At 43.1% G+C, this 27056-nt stretch overlaps 1 protein-coding gene across 1 annotated transcript in view; it reads right to left on the minus strand.

Annotated features, from left to right (window-relative positions):
• PLD3 (phospholipase D family member 3) overlaps positions 1 to 27056 on the minus strand; it is a 166011-nt gene that overhangs the window by 81686 nt on the left and 57269 nt on the right. The window contains exon 6 of the mRNA XM_053721761.1: positions 12949 to 13063. Within this exon, the coding sequence (XP_053577736.1) occupies positions 12949 to 13063 (115 nt within the window). The remainder of the gene's footprint in view (positions 1 to 12948; positions 13064 to 27056) is intronic.

A 27056-nucleotide genomic window follows, 5' to 3' on the forward strand; every position in this document is an offset into this window, starting at 1 on the left:
TGACCAGACCCCTGCGGACTAGAATATCTCCTTCGCCACACGGTCAGGAATGCGAAAATGGGGAACGGAACCGTGCCCGAACACAAGGTGAACCGAACAGTCCAAAAAAGCGCGCCCAACCAAAAGGCTGCGCCACTTCCAAAGGCCTCAAAGTTCCAACCACGAGACCATAAACATCACACATAAGCAGGTTGAATTACATAACAAACAGGATTATAAACCCCCCTGTTCAATAACCCCCCTCAGGAGATATTAACCCTTGATTCCAAGATACTAACAGAGACTCACCGAGACCCTTATGTCATATAGTTAAACCCACAAAAATGTGGTAACCTCTCGGGAAAACATTCACATTACAGTACATTGACAAAGTAAAATGAACGGATCTTACCGGAATCTACGCCGTGGAACAGGAACACAGCCTTTCAAGTGTGATGAATAGTGGAATCACCTCCGTCATGGACTTGAGAGAAGAAAGCAGGCAGCGGAGCGAAGTTTGACAACGCTGATTGCTTGAGGAGCTGTTAATCTGAGTCGGGATGGTTTCGCAGAAAGACTCTCCCTGCATCTCCGGACTCTAACTTTCATCCAAGCCCTCACTGAGAGACTGACATGACTACTTAAAACTCCTGTCCCATGCCGAAGAGTACTACCCTCCATAAGAGACAAAAAAACTAAAATTTTAAAATTCTGACACGTCTCTGCCAACCTCCAGGGACAAAAGACAAAGAATGACTGGGGGATGAGGGGAGTGGGAGGAGTATTTAAGCCTTTGGCTGGGGCGTCTTTGCCTCCTGATGGCCAGGTTCTTATTTCCCAAAAGTAATGAATGCAGCTGTTGACTCTTTCCATTTAAGAAGAAAATTATATGTCCTGCCCTAGTATCAATATGGAGATATCTATTTAATGATCCAATATTGGGGTCTCAAGTTATTTAATCATATGAGTTAACCACCATGCAGAAGTAAGTAATTAACCTCACATCCTAAGGCTCATCCCACTGTCTCGGCCGCTAACAGTAGGACCAGCTATGAGCTGCATAAATAGGGCAAAACAATATTAGGTTACCACCTAATATTGTATTGCCCTATTTATGCAGCTCATAGCGCAAAAACTCCTGTATCTTTAGATATCCTCTTTAGAAAGCATAAAATTCATTTATAGTTTGATACCAACATCAGGTAATAATATATCAAAGGGCTATTATGCTCTGTAGGATATGTGTGCTATATCTGGAGTTAAAAGCCTACATAAGGAAAACATGACTCCCAGTCAAACAAGATCACCAACTACATAAATTTCAGATCAAACCTTGTGCTGCTATCCTAAGCACCTATAAACAGGACCAACATATACAGTAAACATTTGAAGTGACTTGAGTTCTGTAGTAGTATACATAAGATTCTTTAGCGTAAGTACATATAAAACAGCTTCCAAAGGTGTAAAATTAACCATGAAATTGGCCTTAAAGCCTAATTGCAAAGCTCACATATTTGAGAACAATTATGGTTGAAGTATACAAATAAGGATTAGAAAGATCAACCTGTGGTCCCAAGAGTCCCATAATGGAAATCAGTCACATGAAAATGAGCTTTGACTAGAGTTGGGTCACAAAACTGGAGGATTCTGTATCTAGGGAGATGTAGTTGCTGCTCTAAGGTGTAGTAATACTAGATATATTAGATGTTAAACAGAGCTAAGAGCTACCTTTATAATGCTATTTACATCTGCTTAATAGTACAGAGGGTATTTCATGTAAACCTGGCCTTTGAGTGTAGTAACTCCACTACTATTATCTGTAATATACATTCTAAGGTACCAGTGACTTCCTAACATATCTGGCTTAACAGGATAATCTAAAATATAACTAGCAACTAAACTGTAGTTGGTAAGTTATCTGTCAGTTAAATTAAAGTGGCAATGAGTGTGCTTATAATAATAAAAATATTTAAGCTGGGAGATCATGGTAATATCTGACATACGAACTGAAGGCAGATTACCTATACCGCTTAACAACACAAGCAAATACAGTTTACTTTACGTAAGAAAAAGTAACTAGATAAATTAACAGAATTAAATGGTGTTGCTTCATATTACCCCAGAGTCCATCAGCCAAACAAGGAATCAAGTCAAACTCAGTCAATGTTTAACCTATTCCGGCTTTAATATACATGCCCAAAATTTTAAGTGGGGACACAAGGGGTAGTTTTAGTATTAATTTACATTTCCTCTATTTACTATGCAGTCGGTAACAGTGGTGACATTGTTAACAAAAATAGATTATATCTATGAGCATATGTAAGTGCAGGAAGGCATAATGACATATCCAGTTTCACTCATAAGTAAAGTCCCCAGTCGATTAGTGCTCATCTTTAGTAGTGTGAAAACAGTTTATGTAGATATCATATTCACGTATACAGATCTCCTGTACAGATGGTGTTATAAAAAGGAAATTTATGCTTACCTGATAAATTTATTTCTTTTACGATATGACGAGTCCACGGATTTCATCCTTACTTATGGGATATAGCCTCCTGGTCAGCAGGAGGAGGCAAGGAGCACCACAGCAGAGCTGTATATATAGCTCCTCCCTTCCCTCCCCCTCCAGTCATTCGACCGAAGTTAGGAAGAGAAAGGAAAAGCCAAGGTGCAGAGGTGACTGAAGTTTAACAAAATAAAAACCTGTCTTAGAAAATGACAGGGTGGGCCGTGGACTCGTCATATCGTAAAAGAAATACATTTATCAGGTAAGCATAAATCTCCTTTTCTTTTACAAGATATGACGAGTCCACGGATTTCATCCTTACTTATGGGATACAATACCAAAGCTATAGGACACGGATGAAAGGGAGGGACAAGACAGGAACCTAAACGGAAGGCACCACTGCTTGAAGAACCTTTCTCCCAAAAACAGCCTCGGATGAGGCAAAAGTATCAAATTTGGAAAAAGTGTGAAGAGACGACCAAGTTGCAGCCTTGCAAATCTGTTCAACAGAAGCATCATTTTTAAATGCCCATGAGGAAGCCACAGCCCTAGTAGAATGAGCCGTAATTCCTTCAGGAGGCTGCTGTCCAGCAGTCTCATATGCAAACCAGATGATACTCTTCAGCCAAAAAGAAAGAGGCAGCCCTAGCTTTCTGTCCCCTACATTTCCCTGAAAAGACAACAAATAATGAAGATGATTGACAAAATTCTTTAGTCGCCTGCAAGTAGAACTTCAAGGCACGGACCACTTCCAAGTTATGTAACAGACGCTCCTTCTTAGAAGAAGGATTAGGACATAAGGAAGGAACAATAATTTCCTGATTAATATTTTTGTTGGAAACCACCTTAGGAAGAAAACCAGGTTTGGTGCGTAACACTACCTTATCAGAATGAAAAATAAGGTAAGGAGATTCACATTGTAGAGCCGAAAGCTAAGAAACTCTCTGAGCAGAAGAAATAGCAACCAAAAATAAAACTTTCCAAGAAAACAACTTAATATCTATGGAATGCATAGGTTCAAACGGAACCCCTTGAAGAACCCTAAGAACTAAATTCAAACTCCAAGGAGGAGTAATAGGTCTAAACACGGGCCTGATCCTAGTCAGAACCTGACAAAAAGATTGAACATCTGGAACATCTGCCAGATGTTTGTGTAGCAAACTAGACAAAGCAGAAACCTGTCCCTTTAAGGAACTTGCTGACAACCCTTTCTCCAATCCTTCTTGGAGAAAAAGATAAAATCCTGGGAATCCTAACCCTACTCCATGAGTAGCCCCTGGATTTGCACCAATAAAGATATTTACACCATATCTTATGGTAAATCTTTCTAGTAACAGGCTTACGTGCCTTAATCAAAGTATCAATGACCGAATCAGAGAACCCTCGCTTAGATAAAATCAAGAGTTCAATCTCCAAGCAGTTAGATCTCCAAGCGATTAGAATTAAAGATACTCTTAACTTCATCCGCTCTACGGAATCTTTTAAGTTGCCTCAAGCGCATGTACTCTGATTTCACACGCTTCCGCCAGCATATTGGACCCTTCTCGGATTTCCTGCCCGTCTGTCCCATGATTATTCAGATGATGGAAGGGTGCCTGAATGAGAAGGTCCTGCCTCAATGGAAGCTTCCACGGTGGCAGAGAGGACATGTCCACCAGATCGGCATACCAGGTACTGCAAGGCCCACGCAGGAGCGATGAGAATCACTGAAGCCCTCTCCTGTTTGATCCGAGCAATCACCCGGGGAAGGAGAGCAAGCGGTGGAAACACATAAGCTAGGTTGAACGACCAAGGCATCTATTAGTTTGACCTGAGTATCCCTGGACCTGGATCCGTATCTTGGGAGCTTGGCATTCTGACGAGATGCCATAAGATCCAGCTCCGGCCTGCCCCACCTGAGAATCAGGGTGGCAAAGACCTCCGGATGGAGTTCCCATTCCTCCGGATGAAACGTCTGTCTGCTCAGAAAATCTGCTTCCCAGTTGTCCACTCCTGGGATGTAGATCTCTGACAGATAACAAGAGTGAGTCTCTACCCACCAAATTATCTTGGATACTTCTGTCATCGCTAAGGAACTCCTTGTTCCTCCCTGATGATTGATGTAAGCCACAGTCGTGATGTTGTCTGACTGAAATCGGATGAATTTTGGCCGAAGCCAACTGAGGCCAAGCCTGAAGCGCATTGAATATTGCCCTCAATTCCAGAATATTGATTGGAAGTAGAGACTCTGACCGAGTCCACACACCCTGAGCCCTCAGGGAATTCCAGACTGCACCCCATCCTAGTAGACTGCATCCGTTGTCACTATCACCCATGAGGGGCTGCGGAAGCACGTCCCTTGGGACAGATGATCCTGCGACAACCACCAAAGAAGAGAGTCTCTTGTCTCCTGATCCAGATCTGAGGAGACAAATTTGCATAATCTCCATTCCACTGTCTGAGCATGCTCAGTTGTAGAGGTCTGAGATGAAAACGAGCAAATGGAATGATGTCCATTGCCGCCGCCACCATCAATCCAATTACCTCCATGCACTGAGCCACTGATGGCCGAGGATTGGACTGAAGGGCTCGGCATGTATTCAGAATCTTTAACTTTCTGACTTCCGTCAAGAAGATTTTCATGGATATAGAGTCTATTAGAGTTCCCAGGAAAGGAAACCTTGTCTGTGGAATTAGTGAACTCTTTTCTAGATTCACCTTCCACCCGTGAGTCCTTAGAAAAGGACAGAACCATGTCGGTATGTGACTTTGTCAGTTGATAAGAAAGGCAAACCTTAGGAACTGGTGATGATCTTTGTGGATAGGGATATGAAGATATGCATCCTTTAAGGCCACGGTAGTCATATATTGACCCTCCTAGATCAATGGAAGAATTGTCTGAATTGTCTCCATCTTGAAGGATGGAACTCTGAGAAACTTGTTTAGACTCTTGAGATCTAAAATGGGTCGGAACGTTCCCTCTTTTTTGGGAACCACAAAAAGATTTGAGTAAAACCCCTGCCCCTGTTCCTGTATTGGAACGGGACAAATTACTCCCATGGTGGAGAGGTCTTCTATACAACGTAAGAACGCCTCTTTTTTTATCTGGTCTACAGACAATCGTGAAAGAAGAAACCTTCCCCTTGGGAAGGAATTTTGAACTCCAACTGATACCCTTGAGACACGATTTCTAGTGTCCAGGGATCCTGAACGTCTCTTATCCAAGCCTGGACAAAGAGAGAAAGTCTGCCCCCTACTAGATCCGGTCCCGGATCGGGGGCCGCCCCTTCATGCTGTCTTGGGAGCAGCAACGGGCTTCTTGGGTTGTTTACCCTTGTTCCAAGCCTGGTTGGGTCTCCAAGTGAGCTTGGCTTGAGGATAATTCCCTACCTGTTTAGCTGAAGAGGAAAGGGGGACTCCTTTGAAATTACGAAAGGAACGAAAATTACTTTGTCGTCCCCTTAGCTTACATGCCTTATCTTGAGGGAGGAGGTGACCCTTACCTCCTGTAATGTCAGAAATTATTTCTTTCAAGTCAGGTCCGAATAGAGTCTTTCACTTGAAAGGAATAGCCAAAAGCTTGGATTTAGAGGACACATCCGCAGACCAAGATTTTAACCATAGGGCTCTTTTTGCTAGGATGGAGCCAATTTTAGCCGCCAATTTGGTGACCTGAAAGGCGGCATCCATAGTAAAAGAATTAGCCAGCTTAAGGGCTTTAATTCTATCTAGTATTTCCTCCAAAGAAGTCTCAGTCCTAAAGAGACTCTTCTAGAGCTTCAAACCAAAAGGCAGCCGCAGTCGTGACTGTTACAATGCAAGACGCTGGTTGCAATAAAAACCCCTGATGAACATAGAGTTTTTTGAGAAGACCCTCCAACTTCTTATGCATGGGGTCTTTGAAAGCACAACTGTCCTCGATAGGAATATTCGTACGCTTCGCCAGGGTAGAGATTGCTCCCTCTACCTTAGGGACCGTCTGCCAAGAGTCCCGGACGGTGTCAGCTATCGGGTACATCTTCTTAAAAATAGGGGAAGGAGAGAACGGAATACCTGGTCTTCCCCATTCCCTTGCAACAATTTCCGAAATTCTCGTAGGAACTGGAAAAACATCAGAATAAGATGGGATCTCTAAGTATTTATCCATCTTACACAATTTCTCTGGTAGGACCACAATAGAGTCACAGTCGTCCAGAGTCATCAAAACCTCTTGCAGTAACAGACGGAGGTGTTCAAGTTTAAATCTGAAGGACATGACGTCCGAATCTGTCTGAGGCAACGCACTTCCTGAGTCAGACAGGGTCTCCCTACCCCCAATTCAGATCCCTGGGAGGGTACATCGGAGATAGCCATCAAAGTATCAGAAGTCGCAGGGACCACATGGGTTTCTGTCCTGCTGTGTTTGCCTTGTAACACTGGCAACTTAGATAAATCTTCTGTAAGAGTGGATGACATAACTGCAGCCATATCCTGCAAAGTAAAAGAAGCAGAAGCCGTTGAATAACATGGCGTCGTTTGTGCGGGCGTTAAAGGCTGTGACGCTTGGGGAGAAAGTTGCGGCATACCCTGAATCTTATCAGTCTGAGAAAAGTCATTAGATATATCTTTATTAAAGAAAATCTGCTCCTTATATTGTAAAGCCCTCTCAATACATGGGGGGCACAACGTAACAGGGGGTTCCACAATGGCATCTAAACACATAGGACATGTACTGTGTTCAATGTCCTCCATAGTAACAGTAATTAAGGCCCAAAAGTATTTAAAATAAATAAATAAATAGCTAGCAGTAAGGTGCGGTCTAATTTATACCCACACTCCTCACGTGGGCCCTGTTATAAAACCACACTGGTCCCAGAAAAAAAACTCACAGTCACCCCGCCACAGCTCCGCTGAGGCTCCTACCTGCCTCCACGTGACCACCGCTACCTTCCGGACAGCGTGCCTAAGACCGCTTGTAGCACTATCATGACAAGCGGACTTAGGGGCTGCAAGAGAACACTGCTCCAATTATCACCGGAACTCAACTGAGACGCTACTGCGCAGGAAAGCGCGCAAAATCAAGTCCTGCCCTTTGTGGGCGGAAACAAACACAGTACCCGGTAAAACAATAAAGGCATTTTATCACCATGTACCGGAATCATCCACAGTTCTACATCTAACACTACCCCCAGCGTCAGCCAAACACTATGAGAAAATAAAATTAAACAAAGTCATGCCCGTTACCGCACCCCCTCTGAGTACTATAGTAAACCTCCCAGCACTTCTGGCTAATGTTAATGAAATGCTGGACTGTCTGGAAAAATTAACAATGTGTTGGTTGTCATCCGTTTATACTTTCTCTAATGACAACCAACATATTTGCACAGGGAGACCCTTATCAGAGCCCATAACCCCAAGAGCATAGTACAGTCATTTCTGAGTATATGCTTCAGAGCCCCAGAATTAAAGATACTGCACTTACCTCCATGCTGAGGAACAGCATGAAAATACTCCGTGTCAAGAGGTCCACTCTTCCTCCTGAGGTCCTGTGAAGACAGAAAGGTCTTAGGAAAATTCACTAAGTCCATATCCAGTCAGCACCAATATGGGAGGCGTAGTGAGACTAAAACCTCACAAGTTACCGTAGCAAAATTGGTTTTACTTCCAGAGGCTGCCCGGTAGTAAAAAAAGACACTTGGGTACCATTTTAAAATAAAAAACTCTTGATTGAAGAATCTAAACACACACCTCACTTTACCTCTTCCTATCACTAACACAGGCAAAGAGAATGACTGGGGTGGGAGGGAAGGGAGGAGCTATATATACAGCTCTGCTGTGGTGCTCTTTGCCTCCTCCTGCTGACCAGGAGGCGATATCCCATAGGGATGAAATCCGTGGACTCGTCATATCTTGTAAAAGAAATAATAATTAAAAAAATGTGATGTTTGAGAAAGGATATTTCTAACATATACTGTACCAAATGATAGGGTGTTATCTGGAAGAAGTAATTTTATTGAGCAGCGCCACTTAGGTACTTGATCTTGCTGCTCAGTTTATTAAAGGTGGCTATCTAATCCCAATCTTGGTCCGTTCTGATGTAGCCTTAAGCTTCCCACCGTGTATTATGAGTTGGGAGTACTCTTGGTTTAGAAGGGTCAAGGCGTCTGGTCTCGCTGTTATCAGTAAGGGCTTAGATATCTCCACATTAGGAGCCGTCCAGACTAGCAGTTGCGGATGTATGTATGTATGTATGTATGTATGTAGTACTTGTAAAGCACAGCTAATCACCGGTAAGGGTCTCAAGGCGCTGCTCATTTTATCGACCTCAGAAGGATGAAAGGCTGAGTGGACCTCGTCGGGGATCAAACCTGCAACCCTTGGGTTGCTACACAGCTCAGCCACAGTGCCGTAGCATGCTGAGCTATCTGTCCGGCTTGTGAGGACAGATAGCTAGGGCCCATCACTGCCGGATTCATCTTGTTAGGTGGAGTTACTGTGGTGTCCTGTAGCTCACTCTGCGAGGTATAATCCACCCATGCCGATTCATTAGTCTGAACAGCCTGCCATTGATGTTCCTTAGGTATCGGCACCTCTGGATTCGGTTGTCCGACATCTGAGTGATATTCCTCCTCTGGTTGCGTTGTCTGAAGTAGAAGGTCCTTCCTCAGAGGTAACCTCCAAGGTAAGGCCATGCATCTCCTGTTTGATACCAGCAATGACTTGTGGAAGGAGAGCAAACGGAGGAAACGGGTATGCGAGAGAGAAGATCAAAGGAACCACTAGAGCGTCTATCAGAGCGACGTGAGGATCTCTTGACCTTGAACCGCAATTTGGAAGTTTGGCGTTTTGACGAGACACCATCAGATACAACTCCAGAACCCCCCTACCTGAGGGTTATCATTGAGAACATCTCCGGATTGAGAGCCAGCTCCCCAGGATGAAAGGTCTGTCTGCTCAGAAAATCCGCCTCCCAGTTGTCCACCCCTGGAATGTGGATAGCTGTAGCAGATAGGAGACAATCGTGAGCTGCCGCCCACTGCTGAATGAGAGTCACCTCCTTCATAGCCAAGGAACTTCCTCCCTGGTGGTTGATGGAAGCCACTGAGGTGATGTTGTCTGATAAACTGGACGAAAGATAATTGAGGCCACGTTGTCAAGGCATTAAAGATTGCTCTCAACTCTAAGATGTTTATGGGAAGAGAAGACTCCTCCCAAGTCCACAGGCCCTGCGCTTTTAAAGAGCCCCAAACTGCTCCCCAGCCTAACAGGCTGGCATCCGTGATCACAATCACCCAGGAAGGTCTCAGGAAGCATGTGCCCCCAGACAGATGGTCCTGTGAAATCCACCACGAAAGAAAGTCTCTTGTCAGAAGATTCAGATCTATCCACTGTGAGATCCGATGGTCTCCGTTCCATTGACTGAGCATGCATAACTGCAGAGGTCTCAGATGGAACCGAGAAAAAAGGAATTCACTTCCATGCATTTAGCCTCTGATGGGCGAACAGAAGAGAGGAAGGCAAAATTTTCATGGATATAGAATCTATAATCGTTTCCAAAAAAAAACAAAAAACCTTTGTGTCTGGTACTAGGGAACTCTTTTCCATATTCGCTTTCCACCAGTGGGAACGTAGAATAGACAACATGTCTGTATGAGAGCTTGCTAGTTGAAAAGATGACGCCTGCGGCCTGAACTAAGATGTCGTCCAGGTAAGGCGCCACCGCCGAGATCTGACCACAGCCAGGAGAGCCCCCAGAACCTTTATGAATATTCTGGGGCCGCAGCAAGACCAAAAGAAAGGGCAACAAACTGGAATTGCCTGTTCGGGCAGGCAAACCTTAGAAACTGATGATGATCCCTGTGAATGGGAACATGAAGATATGCGTCCTTCAGATCTATGGCCGTCATAAACTGACCTTCCTGAACCAATGGAACGAATAGTTTCTATCTTGAAGGACAGAACCCTGAGGAATTTGTTGAGGCACTTTAGGTCTAGGATGGAACGAAAAGTTCCCTCCTTTTTGTGAACCACAAAGAGATTTAAATAGAATCCTTGACCCTGTTCCTCTACAGGAACAATTACTCCCAGGGAGGAGAGGTCCTCTATGCAGTTTAAAGGGACATTATACACTCATTTTTTTTCTTTGCATATATGTTTTGTAGATGATCTATTTATATAGCCCATAAAGTTTTATTTTTAAAACAATGTATAGTTTTGCTTATTTTTAAATAACATTGCTCTGATTTTCAGACTCCTAACCAAGCCCCAAAGTTTTATGTGAATACCGTCAGCTACCTTCTCCAGCTTGCTTCTGTTTGTGTAAAGGGTCTTTTCATATGCAAAAGAAGGGGGGAGTGTCTTATTTCCCACTTGCAATGGGCTTTCCAACTACCTTTTCAACAGAGCTAAATTGAAAGCTTCTAAGTAAGTCTTTAAACAGTTCTATACTGGATTTTCATATCAGTATCTGGGCATCTTGTTCTTTATAGTAGTGTCTATTACATGCAGTTATATGAAAATTAGTGTATACTGTGTCCCTTTAAGAAGGCCTCCCTCTTTACCGGATTTGTGGATAGTCTTGATAGGAGATATCTGCTCCTTAGAGGGCAAGACTTGAATCCTATTCTGTAACCCTGGGATACTATGCCCACAGCCCAAGGATCTGGGACAACGCGTATCCAAGCTTGCTGAAAAAGAGAAAGCCTGCCCCCCACTTGATCCAAAAATGGATCTGGGGCGGACCCTTCATGCTGATTTAGAATCAGTGGAAGGCTTCTTGTTTTGCTTCTCCTTATTCCAAGGCTGACTGGACCTTCAAATAAAGAAAGCAAGAGAACAAAGACAATTTGATAATAGGAGTAAATTAGAAAGTTGCTTAAAATTGCATGCTCTATCTGAATCATGAAAGAAAAAAAAATTGGGTTTACTATCCCTTTAAGTTTAGTTGACTTTTTTGGGTTGACAACAGAAGGTTCGGAGTCTGTCAAAGTAGCTAGAACCTCCTTCAGAAGTAACTGGAGGTGTTAAAGCTTAAATCTGAAATTAACTTCTTCAGATTCTGTAGAATTTTCTCCCATCATGTTAGAATCGGAGATCTCACCATCAGAAGCTACTGAAGTATCCTCCTCATCAGACATTTGGGAAAGGTTGACCAGCGCAGATTTAGAGGGGTCAGAAACATTACTAGCAGAAGTATGTCTAGATTTCCTCTTATGCTTACCCAAGTAGGGAAAGCAGATAAAGCTGCAGACACCGCAGAAGTTATCTGCGCAGCAAAATCTCCTGGCAAATAAACACCCCAAGGAGGTTGAGAGGAACCGCAAGGCACCACATGTGAAACCATCAGGGCTTGGGACGTCTGAGGAGAAAGCTGAGGGATATCATGAACATCATTGTAATGAGAGACATATGGCTCAGAAGGGAGTCATTTGTCTTTAAATTTCAAGGTCTTAGATAAGCATGTGGCGCAAAATTGCACAGGGGGTACAACCTGAGCCTCCAGACAAAGCAAACATTTGTCAAAGGAAATAGATGTATTTTGGTCTGAGTCGATAATAACAGAACTGATTCCCAAAATTTCAAATATATAAAATGTATTATTAATATTACCAGTACGGTATATAGAGCAGCCACAAACACATTTTGCAGCAAGAAGGAAAAAAGTCTCTTAAAAAAAAAAAAAATCCTGACACCTCTATACCTGCAAACAGGTGTATAATATGTATTAATACTTTCCCCTTCTGGTGAACCGCAGCCGTCCCACAGTCTCTCCCAAGGTCTGTGTGAATATATCAGGTGTGCTAGCTGGAGGCGCTGGTTCAGCTTGTATCAGTCGTTGGTATCTTCCTTTCCTTTCCTTCCTCAGTTGTATAAGTCTAGGTGCAAAATAGTGGTGCTGAAATATCAGACAATACACCATACAAAGGTGAATATCTACTCACAGTGTATATTGCAGGTTACCGGCTCCTTCCCAATATGAAAAGACAATATCACAGATTCAGTAAAAACGTTTGTCTTTATTTGGCTCAACGCAAAAGCGTTTCAACGGTCCCAGCCGTCTTTCTCAAGAGCAATAAAAGTGCTTTACAAACCAAAGCATGTCTAACACCGGGACTGAAGTTCACTAGTAAAAAAGCCAGCGTTTCTGACCGACCTGAGATAAGTTAAGCACTCTGCATCTCACTGTATTATAAGCCGGTTCTTGCAGAATAAATAATGCATATCCTTCTAGAGCCTAATTAACCCTTCAGCCAGCAACTCATAATTATTAAGGGTTAAAAAAAAAATTAACCCCTTAACGTTTCACATACCAGTGCCTGCCAAACATCCTCCATTGACAGAGACAAAGAGAATGACTGGGGATTATAGGTAAGGGAAGTGACAGTTAACAGCTCTGCTGGGGTGCTCTTTGCCTCCTCCTGTTGGCCAGGAGTTGAATATCCCACTAGTAATTGGAAAATATAATATAATATAATATATACACACACACACTACTGTGCACTCACCACTATTCTGTAGCAATGTGATGTCCTCTTTTTTAGAACCCGATGGGTCTACGGCAATCCTTAGTGACACACCTTTTTGTTTCAGTTTCATAAGTTCTTGGAGGATCTCTTCCCCCTTAGAAGAAAGAGGAAGATTTAGTACTTTAAATAAATCAAACTGGAAACTTAGGGCCAGATTACGAGTGGCACATTGACAGTTACGCGCAAGGGGATTTTTATTTATCATGGTGCAAAAGGGCTTTAAACATTGAGCTACCCCTTTGCAGTTATGTAGATGAAAACGCGTAGAAACACATGTATGCAAAATTCATATTTAATAAAGTATTATACGGCGTAAATATTTCACATTCCAATGGGGGAGGGGGACAAAAAGAAAGAGAAAAAGAGAAGATAAAAAAAAAAAATAGAGAAAGAAAAAAAAAAGAGAAAAAAAGAGAGAAAAAAAAAGAGAAAAAAAAAAGAGAAAAAAAAAGAGAGAAAAAAAGAGAGAGAGAAAAAGAGAGAAAAAAAAAGAGAGAAAAAAAAGAGAGAGAGAAAAAGAGAGAGAAAAAGAGAGAAAAAAAGAGAGAAAAAAAGAGAGAGGAGAGAAAGAGAGAGGAGAGAAAAAAAAAAAACAAAATTTATGCTTACCTGATAAATTCCTTTCTCCTGTAGTGTGGTCAGTCCACGGGTCATCATTACTTCTGGGATATTAACTCCTCCCCAACAGGAAGTGCAAGAGGATTCACCCAGCAGAGCTGCTATATAGCTCCTCCCCTCTACGTCACACCCAGTCATTCGACCAAGAACCAACGAGAAAGGAGAAGCCAAAGGGTGCAGTGGTGACTGGAATATAATTTAAAAATTTTTATAGACCTGCCATAAAAAACAGGGCGGGCCGTGGACTGACCACACTACAGGAGAAAGGAATTTATCAGGTAAGCATAAATTTTGTTTTCTCCTGTTAAGTGTGGTCAGTCCACGGGTCATCATTACTTCTGGGATACCAATACCAAAGCTAAAGTACACGGATGACGGGAGGGACAGGCAGGCTCTTTATACGGAAGGAACCACTGCCTGAAGAACCTTTCTCCCAAAAACAGCCTCCGAAGAAGCAAAAGTGTCAAATTTGTAAAATTTGGAAAAAGTATGAAGAGAAGACCAAGTTGCAGCCCTGCAAACCTGTTCAACAGAAGCCCCATCCCCAAAGGCCCAAGCGGAAGCCACAGCTCAAGCAGAATGAGCTGTAATTCTTTCAGGAGGCTGCTGTCCAGCAGTCTCATAGGCTAAACGTATTATGCTATGAAGCCAAAAAGAGAGAGAGGTAGTCGAAGCTTTTTGACCTCTCCTCTGACCAGAATAAACGACAAACAGGGAAGACGTTTGTCGAAAATCCTTAGTTGCCTGTAGATAAAATTTCAGGGCACGGACTACATCTAGATTGTGTAGCAGACGTTCCTTCTTCGAAGAAGGATTAGGACACAAAGATGGAACCACAATCTCTTGATTTATATTCCTGTTAGTGACCACCTTAGGTAGGAACCCAGGTTTAGTACGCAGAACTACCTTGTCTGAATGAAAAATCAGATAAGGAGAATCACAATGTAAGGCAGATAACTCAGAGACTCTTCGAGCCGAGGAAATCGCCATTAAAAACAGAACTTTCCAAGATAACAGCTTGATATCAATGGAATGAAGGGGTTCAAACGGAACACCCTGTAAAACATTAAGAACTAAATTCAAACTCCATGGTGGAGCAACAGTTTTAAACACAGGCTTGATCCTAGCTAAAGCCTGACAAAAAGCTTGAACGTCCGGAACTTCTGACAGACGTTTGTGTAAAAGAATGGACAGAGCTGAAATCTGTCCCTTTAAGGAACTAGCGGATAAACCCTTTTCTAAACCTTCTTGTAGAAAAGACAATATCCTCGGAATCCTAACCTTACTCCATGAGTAACTCTTGGATTCGCACCAATATAAGTATTTGCGCCATATCTTATGGTAAATCTTTCTGGTGACAGGCTTCCTAGCCTGTATTAAGGTATCAATAACTGACTCAGAAAAACCACGTTTTGATAAAATCAAGCGTTCAATTTCCAAGCAGTCAGCTTCAGAGAAATTAGATTTTGATGTTTGAAGGGACCCTGGATCAGAAGGTCCTGTTTCAGAGGTAGAGACCAAGGTGGAAAGGATGACATGTCCACTAGATCTGCATACCAAGTCCTGCGTGGCCATGCAGGCGCTATTAGAATCACTGATGCTCTCTCCTGTTTGATTCTGGCAATCAATCGAGGAAGCATCGGGAAGGGTGGAAACACATAAGCCATCCCGAAGGTCCAAGGTGCTGTCAAAGCATCTATCAGAACCGCTCCCGGATCCCTGGATCTGGACCCGTAACGAGGAAGCTTGGCGTTCTGTCGAGACGCCATGAGATCTATCTCTGGTTTGCCCCAACGTCGAAGTATTTGGGCAAAGACCTCCGGATGAAGTTCCCACTCCCCCGGATGAAAAGTCTGACGACTTAGGAAATCCGCCTCCCAGTTCTCCACTCCCGGGATGTGGATTGCTGACAGGTGGCAAGAGTGAGACTCTGCCCAGCGAATTATCTTTGATACTTCCATCATTGCTAGGGAGCTTCTTGTCCCTCCCTGATGGTTGATGTAAGCTACAGTCGTGATGTTGTCCGACTGAAACCTGATGAACCCCCGAGTTGTTAACTGGGGCCAAGCCAGAAGGGCATTGAGAACTGCTCTCAATTCCAGAATTTTTATTGGTAGGAGACTCTCCTCCTGATTCCATTGTCCCTGAGCCTTCAGAGAATTCCAGACAGCGCCCCAACCTAGTAGGCTGGCGTCTGTTGTTACAATTGTCCAGTCCGGCCTGCTGAATGGCATCCCCTTGGACAGATGTGGCCGAGAAAGCCACAATAGAAGAGAATTTCTGGTCTCTTGATCCAGATTCAGAGTAGGGGACAAGTCTGAGTAATCCCCATTCCACTGACTTAGCATGCACAATTGCAGCGGTCTGAGATGTAGGCGTGCAAATGGGACTATGTCCATTGCCGCTACCATTAAGCCGATCACCTCCATGCATTGAGCTACTGACGGGTGTTGAATGGAATGAAGGACACGGCATGCATTTTGAAGCTTTGTTAACCTGTCTTCTGTCAGGTAAATCTTCATTTCTACAGAATCTATAAGAGTCCCCAAGAAGGGAACTCTTGTGAGTGGAAAGAGAGAACTCTTCTTTTCGTTCACCTTCCATCCATGCGACCTTAGAAATGCCAGTACTAACTCTGTATGAGACTTGGCAGTTTGAAAGCTTGAAGCTTGTATCAGAATGTCGTCTAGGTACGGAGCTACCGAAATTCCTCGCGGTCTTAGTACCGCCAGAAGAGCACCCAGAACCTTCGTGAAGATTCTTGGAGCCGTAGCCAATCCGAATGGAAGAGCTACAAACTGGTAATGCCTGTCTAGGAAGGCAAACCTTAGATACCGGTAATGATCTTTGTGAATCGGTATGTGAAGGTAAGCATCCTTAAATCCACTGTGGTCATGTACTGACCCTTTTGGATCATGGGTAAGATTGTCCGAATAGTTTCCATTTTGAACGATGGAACTCTTAGGAATTTGTTTAGGATTTTTAAATCCAGGATTGGCCTGAAAGTTCCCTCTTTTTTGGGAACCACAAACAGATTTGAGTAAAACCCTTGTCCTTGTTCCGACCGCGGAACCGGATGGATCACTCCCATAAGTAAAAGATCTTGTACACAGCGTAGAAACGCCTCTTTCTTTATTTGGTTTGTTGACAACCTTGACAGATGAAATCTCCCTTTTGGGGGAGAGGATTTGAAGTCCAGAAGGTATCCCTGAGATATGATCTCTAACGCCCAGGGATCCTGGACATCTCTTGCCCAAGCCTGGGCGAAGAGAGAAAGTCTGCCCCCCACTAGATCCGTTCCCGGATCGGGGGCCCTCAATTCATGCCGTCTTAGGGGCAGCAGCAGGTTTCCTGGCCTGCTTGCCCTTGTTCCAGGACTGGTTAGGTCTCCAGCCTTGCCTGTAGCGAGCAACAGCTCCTTCCTGTTTTGGTGCAGAGGAAGTTGATGCTGCTCCTGCTTTGAAATTCCGAAAGGAACGAAAATTAGACTGTCTAGCCTTAGGTTTGGCTTTGTCTTGAGGCAGGGCATGGCCCTTACCTCCTGTAATGTCAGCGATAATTTCTTTCAACCCGGGCCCGAATAAGGTCTGCCCTTTGAAAGGTATGTTAAGTAATTTAGATTTAGAAGTAACGTCAGCTGACCAGGATTTTAGCCACAGTGCTCTGCGTGCCTGAATGGCGAATCCGGAATTCTTGGCCGTAAGTTTAGTTAAATGTACTACGGCATCCGAAATAAATGAATTAGCTAGCTTAAGTGTCTTAAGCTTGTTTGAAATCTCATCTATAGTTATTGAGTCAAGAGTCTCTTCCAGGGACTCGGACCAAAAAGCGGCCGCGGCCGTGACAGACGCAATACATGCAAGGGGTTGCAATATAAAACCTTGTTGAACAAACATTTTCTTAAGGTAACCCTCTAATTTTTTATCCATTGGATCTGAAAAGGCACAGCTATCCTCCACCGGGATAGTGGTACGCTTAGCCAGAGTAGAAACCGCTCCCTCCACCTTAGGGACCGTCTGCCATAAGTCCCGTGTGGTGGCGTCTATTGGAAACATTTTTCTAAACACAGGAGGGGGGGGGGGGGAAAGGGTACACCGGGCCTATCCCACTCCTTAGCAATTATCTCTGTAAGCCTCTTAGGTATAGGAAATACGTCAGTACTCGCCGGTACCGCATAGTATCTATCCAGCCTACATAACTTCTCTGGGATTGCAACGGTGTTACAATCATTTAGAGCTGCTAAAACCTCCCCTAACAGTACACAGAGGTTTTCGAGTTTAAACTTAAAATTAGAAATGTCTGAATCCATTCTATTGGGATCAGAACCGTCACCTGCTGATTGAAGCTCTCCGTCCTCATGTTCAGCATACTGTGACGCAGTATCAGACATGGCCCTATTATCAACAGCGCACTCTGTTCTCACCCCAGAGTGATCACGCTTACCTCTTAGTTCTGGTAATTTAGCCAAAACTTAAGTCATAACATTAGCCATATCCTGTAATGTGATTTGTAATGGCCGCCCTGATGTACTCGGCGCTACAATATCACGCACCTCCCGAGCGGGAGATGTAGGTACTGACACGTGAGGCGAGTTAGTCGGCATAACTCTCCCCTCGTTGTTTGGTGAAATATGTTCAATTTGTACAGATTGACTTTTATTTAAAGTAGCATCAATGCAATTAGTACATAAATTTCTATTGGGCTCCACTTTGGCTTTAGCACATATAGCACAGAGATATTCCTCTGAGTCAGACATGTTTAACACACTAGCAATTAAACTAGCAACTTGGAAATACTTTTCAAAGTAATTTACAATAATATGAAAACGTACTGTGCCTTTAAGAAGCACAGAAAAAAGGTTATGACAGTTGAGAACAAACTATAACATCAATCTTTTACGGTAAATACACAATTTTAGCAAAGGATTGCCCCCATTAGCAATGGATAACTAACCCTGATAGCAGAAAAAAAGTACAGAAATAAACGTTTTTTATCACAGTCAGCTACAACCTCACAGCTCTGCTGTGAGTGATTACCTCCCTCAAAATAAGTTTTGAAGACCCCTGAGCTCTGTAGAGACGAACCGGATCATGCAGGGAAGACAAGAGACTTCTGACTGAATTTTTTGATGCGTAGCAAAAGCGCCAAAATAAGCCCCTCCCCCTCACACACAACAGTGAGGGAGATCAGTAAACTGTCTTAAATAAAATAAAACGACTGCAAAGTGGAAAAAAACAGTGCCCAAAACATTTTTTTTTTTTTTTTTTCACCCAGTACCTCAGAAAATTAAACGATTTAACATGCCAGCAAAAACGTTTAACATCAAATAAATGAAATGACATTAGAAAGCCTGTTGCTAGTCACTGCAAATTAGGCTAAAGTCTTATGCATACAGTATTATCCCAGTGAAGTGCCATTCCCCAGAATACTGAAGTGTAAAATATACATACATGACAGCCTGATACCAGTTGCTACTACTGCATTTAAGGCTGTTAGATTACATTAAATCGGTATGGCAGAATTTTCTCAGTCAAATTCCATTGTCAGAAAATAATATGCTGCTACATACCTCTTTGCAGATTAACCTGCCCGCTGTCCCCTGATCTGAAGTTTACCTCTCCTCAGATGGCCGAGAACAGCAATATGATCTTAACTACGCCGGCTAAAATCATACAAAAAACTCAGGTAGATTCTTCTTCAAACTCTACCAGAGAAGGAACAACACACTCCGGTGCTGTTATAAAATAACAAACTTTTGATTGAAGGTATAAAACTAAGTATAATCACCACAGTCCTCTCACACATCCTATCTATTAGTTGGGTGCAAGAGAATGACTGGGTGTGACGTAGAGGGGAGGAGCTATATAGCAGCTCTGCTGGGTGAATCCTCTTGCACTTCCTGTTGGGGAGGAGTTAATATCCCAGAAGTAATGATGACCCGTGGACTGACCACACTTAACAGGAGAAAGAGAGATTCTAACTTCTGCTTTTTACGCGCATTGGATTAGTGCACAACTGAAAACAGTTTACTTTTAACTTGTAATACGAGCGCTACTCGATGAGCGCAAAAAGCTTATTTCGAGTTAGCGCTCGAGCAGGAGCGTTAAATACTGCTCCACTTGTAATCTGGCCCTAAATGTTGTAAAAACTACAACTGTGATGTAATCAATGGATTGAACATTTTATGTCCTTTTGTTTTAAATAATCTGTTCTACTGAACTTTATTTAACCTTTCTGGTCTAAAACCCTGAGCTATACATTTTATAAAAGGGACAGACATTATTTAAAAAAATTCTTATCATGCATACGAAAAAAAATTCAACATTTTCTTTCTCACAAACATACACCTAGATTACGAGTTTTGCCTTAGAGGCTGTGCGGTGCTAACGAGCAGTTTTCCCCTCACCGCTCACTTACATGCAGCACTGGTATTACGAGTTTTCAGAAACCCACCGTTAAAAGACAAGTGAGCGTTGAGCAACATTTTGCTCATTACCGCACTCCAATACCAGCGCTGCTTAAAGGGACACTGTACCCAAAAATGTAATTTCGTGATTCAGATTGAGCATGAAATTTTAATAAAATTTCGAATTTACTCCTATTATCAAATTTTCTTCATTCTCTTGGTATCTTTATTTGAAATGCAAGAATGTAAGTTTAGATGCCGGCCCATTTTTGGTGAACAACCTGGGTTGTCCTTGCTGATCGGTGGATACATTCATCCACCAATAAAAAAGTGCTGTCCAGAGTACTGAAACCAAAAAAAGCTTAGATACCTTCTTTTTCAAATAATGATAGCAAGAGAAAGAAGAAAAATTGATAATAGGAGTAAATTAGAAAGTTGCTTAAAATTGCATGCTCTTTCTGAATTACAACTGAACAAATTTGGGTTCAGTGTCCCTTTAAGTCAGCGGTGAGCTGGGGTAACATGCTTGCTTGTGCACGATTTCCCCATAGGAATCAATGGGGAGAGACGGCTGAAAAAAAGTCTAACACCTGCAAAAAAGCAGTGTAAAACTCACTAACGCAGCCCCATTGATTCCTATGGATAAATAAAAACATAATTTATGCTTACCTGATATTTCTCTTGTAGTGTATCCAGTCCACGGATCATCCATTACTTATGGGATATTCTCCTTCCCAACAGGAAGTTGCAAGAGGATCACCCACAGCAGAGCTGCTATATAGCTCCTCCCCTAACTGTCATATCCAGTCATTCGACCGAAAACAAACAGAGAAAGGAGAAACCATAGGGTGCAGTGGTGACTGTAGTTTAATTAAAATTTAGACCTGCCTTAAAAGGACAGGGCAGGCCGTGGACAGGATACACTACAAGAGAAATAAATTTATCAGGTAAGCATAAATTATGTTTTCTCTTGTTAAGTGTATCCAGTCCACGGATCATCCATTACTTATGGGATACCAATACCAAAGCTAAAGTACACGGATGATGGGAGGGACAAGGCAGGATTAAGCGGAAGGAACCACTGCCTGAAGAACCTTTCTCCCAAAAACAGCCTCCGAAGAAGCAAAAGTATCAAATTTGTAAAATTTGGAAAAAGTGTGAAGCGAAGACCAAGTCGCAGCCTTGCAAATCTGTTCAACAGAGGCCTCATTTTTAAAGGCCCAGGTGGAAGCCAGAGCTCTAGTAGAATGAGCTGTAATCCTTTCAGGGGGCTGCTGTCCAGCAGTCTCATAGGCTAGGCGTATTATGCTCTGAAGCCAAAAGGAAAGAGAGGTTGCCGAAGCTTTTTGACCTCTCCTCTGTCCAGAGTAAACGACAAAAAGGGTAGATGTTTGACGAAAATCTTTAGTAGCTTGTAAGTAAAACTTCAAGGCACGGACTACGTCCAGATTATGTAAAAGACATTCCTTCTTTGAAGAAGGATTAGGACACAATGATGGAACAACAATCTCTTGATTGATATTCTTGTTAGAAACCACCTTAGGTAAAAACCCAGGTTTGGTACGCAGGACTACCTTATCTGCATGAAAAATCAGATAAGGAGAATCACATTGTAAGGCAGATAGCTCAGAGACTCTCCAAGCCGAGGAAATAGCCATCAAAAACAGAACTTTCCAAGATAAAAGTTTAATATCAATGGAATGAAGGAGTTCCAACGGAACTCCTTGAAGAACTTTAAGAACCAGGTTTAAGCTCCACGGGGGAGCAACAGGTTTAAACACAGGCTTAATTCTAACCAAAGCCTGGCAAAATGCCTTGACGTCTGGAACCTCTGCCAGACGCTTGTGCAAAAGAATAGACAGAGCAGAAATCTGTCCCTTTAAGGAACTAGCTGATAATCCTTTGTCCAAGCCCTCTTGGAGAAAAGACAATATTCTAGGAATCCTAACCTTACTCCATGAGTAATTCTTGGATTCACACCAATAAAGATATTTACTCCATATCTTGTGGTAGATTTTCCTGGTAACAGGCTTTCGTGCCTGTATTAAGGTATCAATGACTGACTCGGAGAAGCCACGCTTTGATAGAATCAAGCGTTCAATCTCCATGCAGTCAGTCTCAGAGAAATTAGATTTGGATGATTGAAAGGACCTTGTATCAGAAGGTCCTGTCTTAGAGGCAGAGTCCATGGTGGAAAGGATGACATGTCCACTAGGTCTGCATACCAAGTCCTGCGTGGCCACGCAGGTGCTATCAGAATCACAGATGCTCTCTCCTGTTTGATTTTGGCAATCAGTCGAGGGAGCAGAGGAAACGGTGGAAACACATAAGCCAGGTTGAAGAACCAAGGCGCTGCTAGAGCATCTTTCAGCGTCGCTTCTGGGTCCCTGGACCTGGATCCGTATCAAGGAAGCTTAGCGTTCTGGCGAGACGTCATGAGATCCAACTCTGGTTTGCCCCAACGATGAATCAACTAAGCAAACACCTCCGGATGGAGTTCCCACTCCCCCGGATGGAAAGTCTGACGACTTAGAAAATCCGCCTCCCAGTTCTCCACGCCTGGGATATGGATTGCTGACAGGTGGCAAGAGTGGTACTCTGCCCAGCGAATTATATTTGAGACTTCTAACATCGCTAGGGAACTCCTGGTTCCCCCTTGATGGTTGATGTAAGCCATAGTCGTGATGTTGTCCGACTGAAATCTGATGAACCTCAGTGTTGCTAACTGAGGCCAAGCCAGAAGAGCATTGAATATTTCTCTTAACTCCAGAATATTTATTGGAAGGAGTTTCTCCTCCTGAGTCCACGATCCCTGTGCCTTCAGGGAATTCCAGACTGCACCCCAACCTAGAAGGCTGGCATCTGTTGTTACAATTGTCCAATCTGGCCTGCGAAAGGTCATACCCTTGGACAGGTGTACCCGAGACAACCACCAGAGAAGAGAATCTCTGGTCTCTTGATCCAGATTTAGCAGAGGGGACAAATCTGTGTAATCCCCATTCCACTGACTCAGCATGCATAATTGCAGCGGTCTGAGATGAAGGCGCGCAAATGGCACTATGTCCATTGCCGCTACCATTAAGCCGATTACCTCCATACACTGAGCTACCGAAGGGCGCGGAATGGAGTGAAGAACACGGCAAGCATTTAGAAGTTTTGATAACCTGGACTCCGTCAGGTAAATTTTCATTTCTACAGAATCTATAAGAGTCCCTAAGAAGGAGACTCTTGTGAGTGGGGATAGAGTACTCTTTTCCTCGTTCACTTTCCACCCGTGCGACCTCAGAAATTCCAGAACTATCTCTGTATGAGACTTGGCAACTTGATAGCTTGACGCCTGTATCAGGATGTCGTCTAGACACGGAGCCACCGCTATGCCTCGCGGTTTTAGAACCGCCAGAAGTGAGCCCAGAACCTTTGTAAAGATTCTCGGGGCTGTAGCCAACCCGAAGGGAAGAGCTACAAATTGGTAATGCCTGTCTAGAAAGGCAAACCTTAGAAACCGATGATGATCTTTGTGAATCGGTATGTGAAGGTAGGCATCCTTTAAGTCCACTGTGGTCATGTACTGACCTTCTTGGATCATGGGTAGGATGGTCCGAATAGTTTCCATTTTGAAAGATGGAACTCTGAGGAATTTGTTTAAGATCTTTAGATCCAAAATTGGTCTGAAGGTTCCCTCTTTTTTGGGAACCACAAACAGATTCGAATAAAAACCCTGTCCTTGTTCCGTCCGCGGAACTGGATGGATCACTCCCATAACTAGGAGGTTTTGCACACAGCGTAGGAATGCCTCTTTCTTTATCTGATTTGCAGATAGCCTTGAAAGATGAAATCTCCCTTGTGGAGGGGAAGCTTTGAAGTCCAGAAGATATCCCTGAGATATGATCTCCAACGCCCAGGGATCCTGAACATCTCTTGCCCACGCCTGGGCGAAGAGAGAAAGTCTGCCCCCTATTAGATCCATCGCTGGATAGGGGGCCGTTCCTTCATGCTGTCTTAGAGGCAGCAGCAGGCTTTCTGGCCTGCTTGCCTTTGTTCCAGGACTGGTTAGGTTTCCAGGCCTGCTTAGATTGAGCAAAAGTTCCCTCTTGTTTTGAAGCGGAGGAAGTTGATGCTGCACCTGCCTTGAAATTTCGAAAGGCACGAAAATTAGACTGTTTGGCCTTTGCTTTGGCCCTGTCCTGAGGAAGGGTGTGACCCTTACCTCCAGTAATGTCAGCAATAATTTCCTTCAAACCAGGCCCGAATAAGGTCTGCCCCTTGAAAGGAATGTTGAGTAATTTAGACTTCGAAGTCACATCAGCTGACCAGGATTTAAGCCATAGCGCCCTACGCGCTTGGATGGCGAATCCGGAATTCTTAGCCGTTAGTTTAGTCAAATGAACAATGGCATCAGAAACAAATGAGTTAGCTAGCTTAAGTGTTCTAAGCTTGTCAATAATTTCAGTCAATGGAGCTGTATGGATGGCCTCTTCCAGGGCCTCAAACCAGAATGCCGCTGCGGCCGTGACAGGCGCAATGCATGCAAGGGGCTGTAAAATAAAACCTTGTTGAATAAACATTTTCTTAAGGTAACCCTCCAATTTTTTATCCATTGGATCTGAAAAAGCACAACTGTCCTCAACCGGGATAGTAGTACGCTTTGCTAAAGTAGAAACTGCTCCCTCCACCTTAGGGACCGTCTGCCATAAGTCCCGTGTAGTGGCGTCTATTGGAAAAAAAATTCTAAATATAGGAGGTGGGGAAAAAGGCACACCCGGTCTATCCCACTCCTTGCTAATAATTTCTGTAAGCCTTTTAGGTATAGGAAAAACATCAGTACACACCGGTACCGCATAGTATTTATCCAGCCTACACAATTTCTCTGGTACTGCAACTGTGTTACAGTCATTCAGAGCAGCTAATACCGCCCCAAGCAACACACGGAGGTTCTCAAGCTTAAATTTAAAATTAGAAATCTCTGAATCAGGATTCCCCGAATCAGAGATGTCACCCACAGACTGAAGCTCTCCGTCCTCATAATCTGCATATTGTGACGCAGTATCAGACATGGCCCTTACAGCATCTGCGCGCTCTGTATTTCTCCTAACCCCAGAGCAATCGCGCTTGCCTCTTAATTCAGGCAACCTGGATAATACCTCTGACAGGGTATTATTCATGATTGCAGCCATGTCCTGCAAGGTAATCGCTATGGGCGTCCCTGATGTAATTGGCGCCATATTAGCGTGCATCCCCTGAGCAGGAGGCGAAGGGTCTGACACGTGGGGAGAGTTAGTCGGCATAACTTCCCCCTCGTCAGAATCTTCTGGTGATATTTCTTTTATATTTAAAGACTGATCTTTACTGTTTAAGGTGAAATCAATACATTTAGTACACATTCTCCTATGGGGCTCCACCATGGCTTTCAAACATAATGAACAAGTAGTTTCCTCTGTGTCAGACATGTTTAAACAGACTAGCAATGAGACTAGCAAGCTTGGAAAACACTTTAAACAAGTTTACAAGCAATATAAAAAGCGTTACTGCACCTTTAAGAAACACACATTTTGTCAAAATTTGAAATAACAGTGAAAAAAGGCAGTTACACTAACGAAATTTTTACAGTGTATGTAACAAGTTAGCAGAGCATTGCACCCACTTGCAAATGGATGATTAACCCCTTAATACCCAAAAAATAATAAAAGACAAAAACTTTTTTTTTTTCGTTTTTTTTTCTTTTCAAACAGTCACAACAACTGCCACAGCTCTACTGTGGCTTTTTACCTCCCTCAAAAACGACTTTGAAGCCTTTTGAGCCCTCCAGAGATGTCCTGGATCATGCAGTAAGAAGCTGGATGTCTGTGTCTGTAATTTTTGCTGTGCAAAAAAACAGCAAAATAGGCCCCTCCCACTCATATTACAACAGTGGAAAGCCTAAGGAAACTGTTTCTAGGCCAAATTCAAGCCAGCCATGTGGAAAAAAACTAGGCCCCAATAAGTTTTATCACCAAATACATATAAAAACGATTAAACATGCCAGCAAACGTTTTATATTACATTTTTATAAGAGTATGCATCTCTATTAATAAGCCTGATACCAGTCGCTATAACTGCATTTAAGGCTTTACTTACATTAGTTCGGTATCAGCAGCATTTTCTAGCAAATTCCATCCCTAGAAAAATATTAACTGCACATACCTTATTGCAGGAAAACCTGCACGCCATTCCCTCTCTGAAGTTACCTCACTCCTCAGAATATGTGAGAACAGCCATGGATCTTAGTTACTTCTGCTAAGATCATAGAAAACGCAGGCAGATTCTTCTTCTAAATACTGACTGAGATAAACAGTACACTCCGGCACCATTTAAAAATAACAAACTTTTGATTGAAGAATAAACTAAGTATAAAACACCACACTCCTCTTACGACCTCCATCTTGGTTGAGGCTTGCAAGAGAATGACTGGGTATGACAGTTAGGGGAGGAGCTATATAGCAGCTCTGCTGTGGGTGATCCTCTTGCAACTTCCTGTTGGGAAGGAGAATATCCCATAAGTAATGGATGATCCGTGGACTGGATACACTTAACAAGAGAAAGTTATGTTTACACCTAACACCCTAACATGAACCCCGAGTCTAAACACCCATAATCTTACACTTATTAACCCCCAATCTTCCGCCCCCGACATCGCCAACACCTATATTATACTTATTAACCACTAATCTGCCGCTCCGGAAACCGCCGCCACCTACATTATACTTATGAACCCCTAATCTGCTGCCCCCAACATCGCCAACACCTAAATTATATTTATTAACCCCTAATCTGCCGTCCCCAATGTCGCCACCACTATAATAAACATATTAACCCCTAAACCGCCGCACTCCCGCCTTGCAAACATTAAATATTATTAACCCTTAATCTGCCGTCCCTAACATCGCAGCCACCTACCTACATTTATTAACCCCTAATCTGCCGCTCCAACGTTGCGCCACTATATTAAAGTTATTAACCCCTAAACCTAAGTCTAACCCTAAACCTAACACCCACTTACTTAAATATAATTTAAATAAATCTAAAT

Source organism: Bombina bombina, chromosome 7, assembly GCF_027579735.1.
Source record: "Bombina bombina isolate aBomBom1 chromosome 7, aBomBom1.pri, whole genome shotgun sequence".
Classification (NCBI taxonomy): Eukaryota; Metazoa; Chordata; class Amphibia; order Anura; family Bombinatoridae; genus Bombina; species Bombina bombina.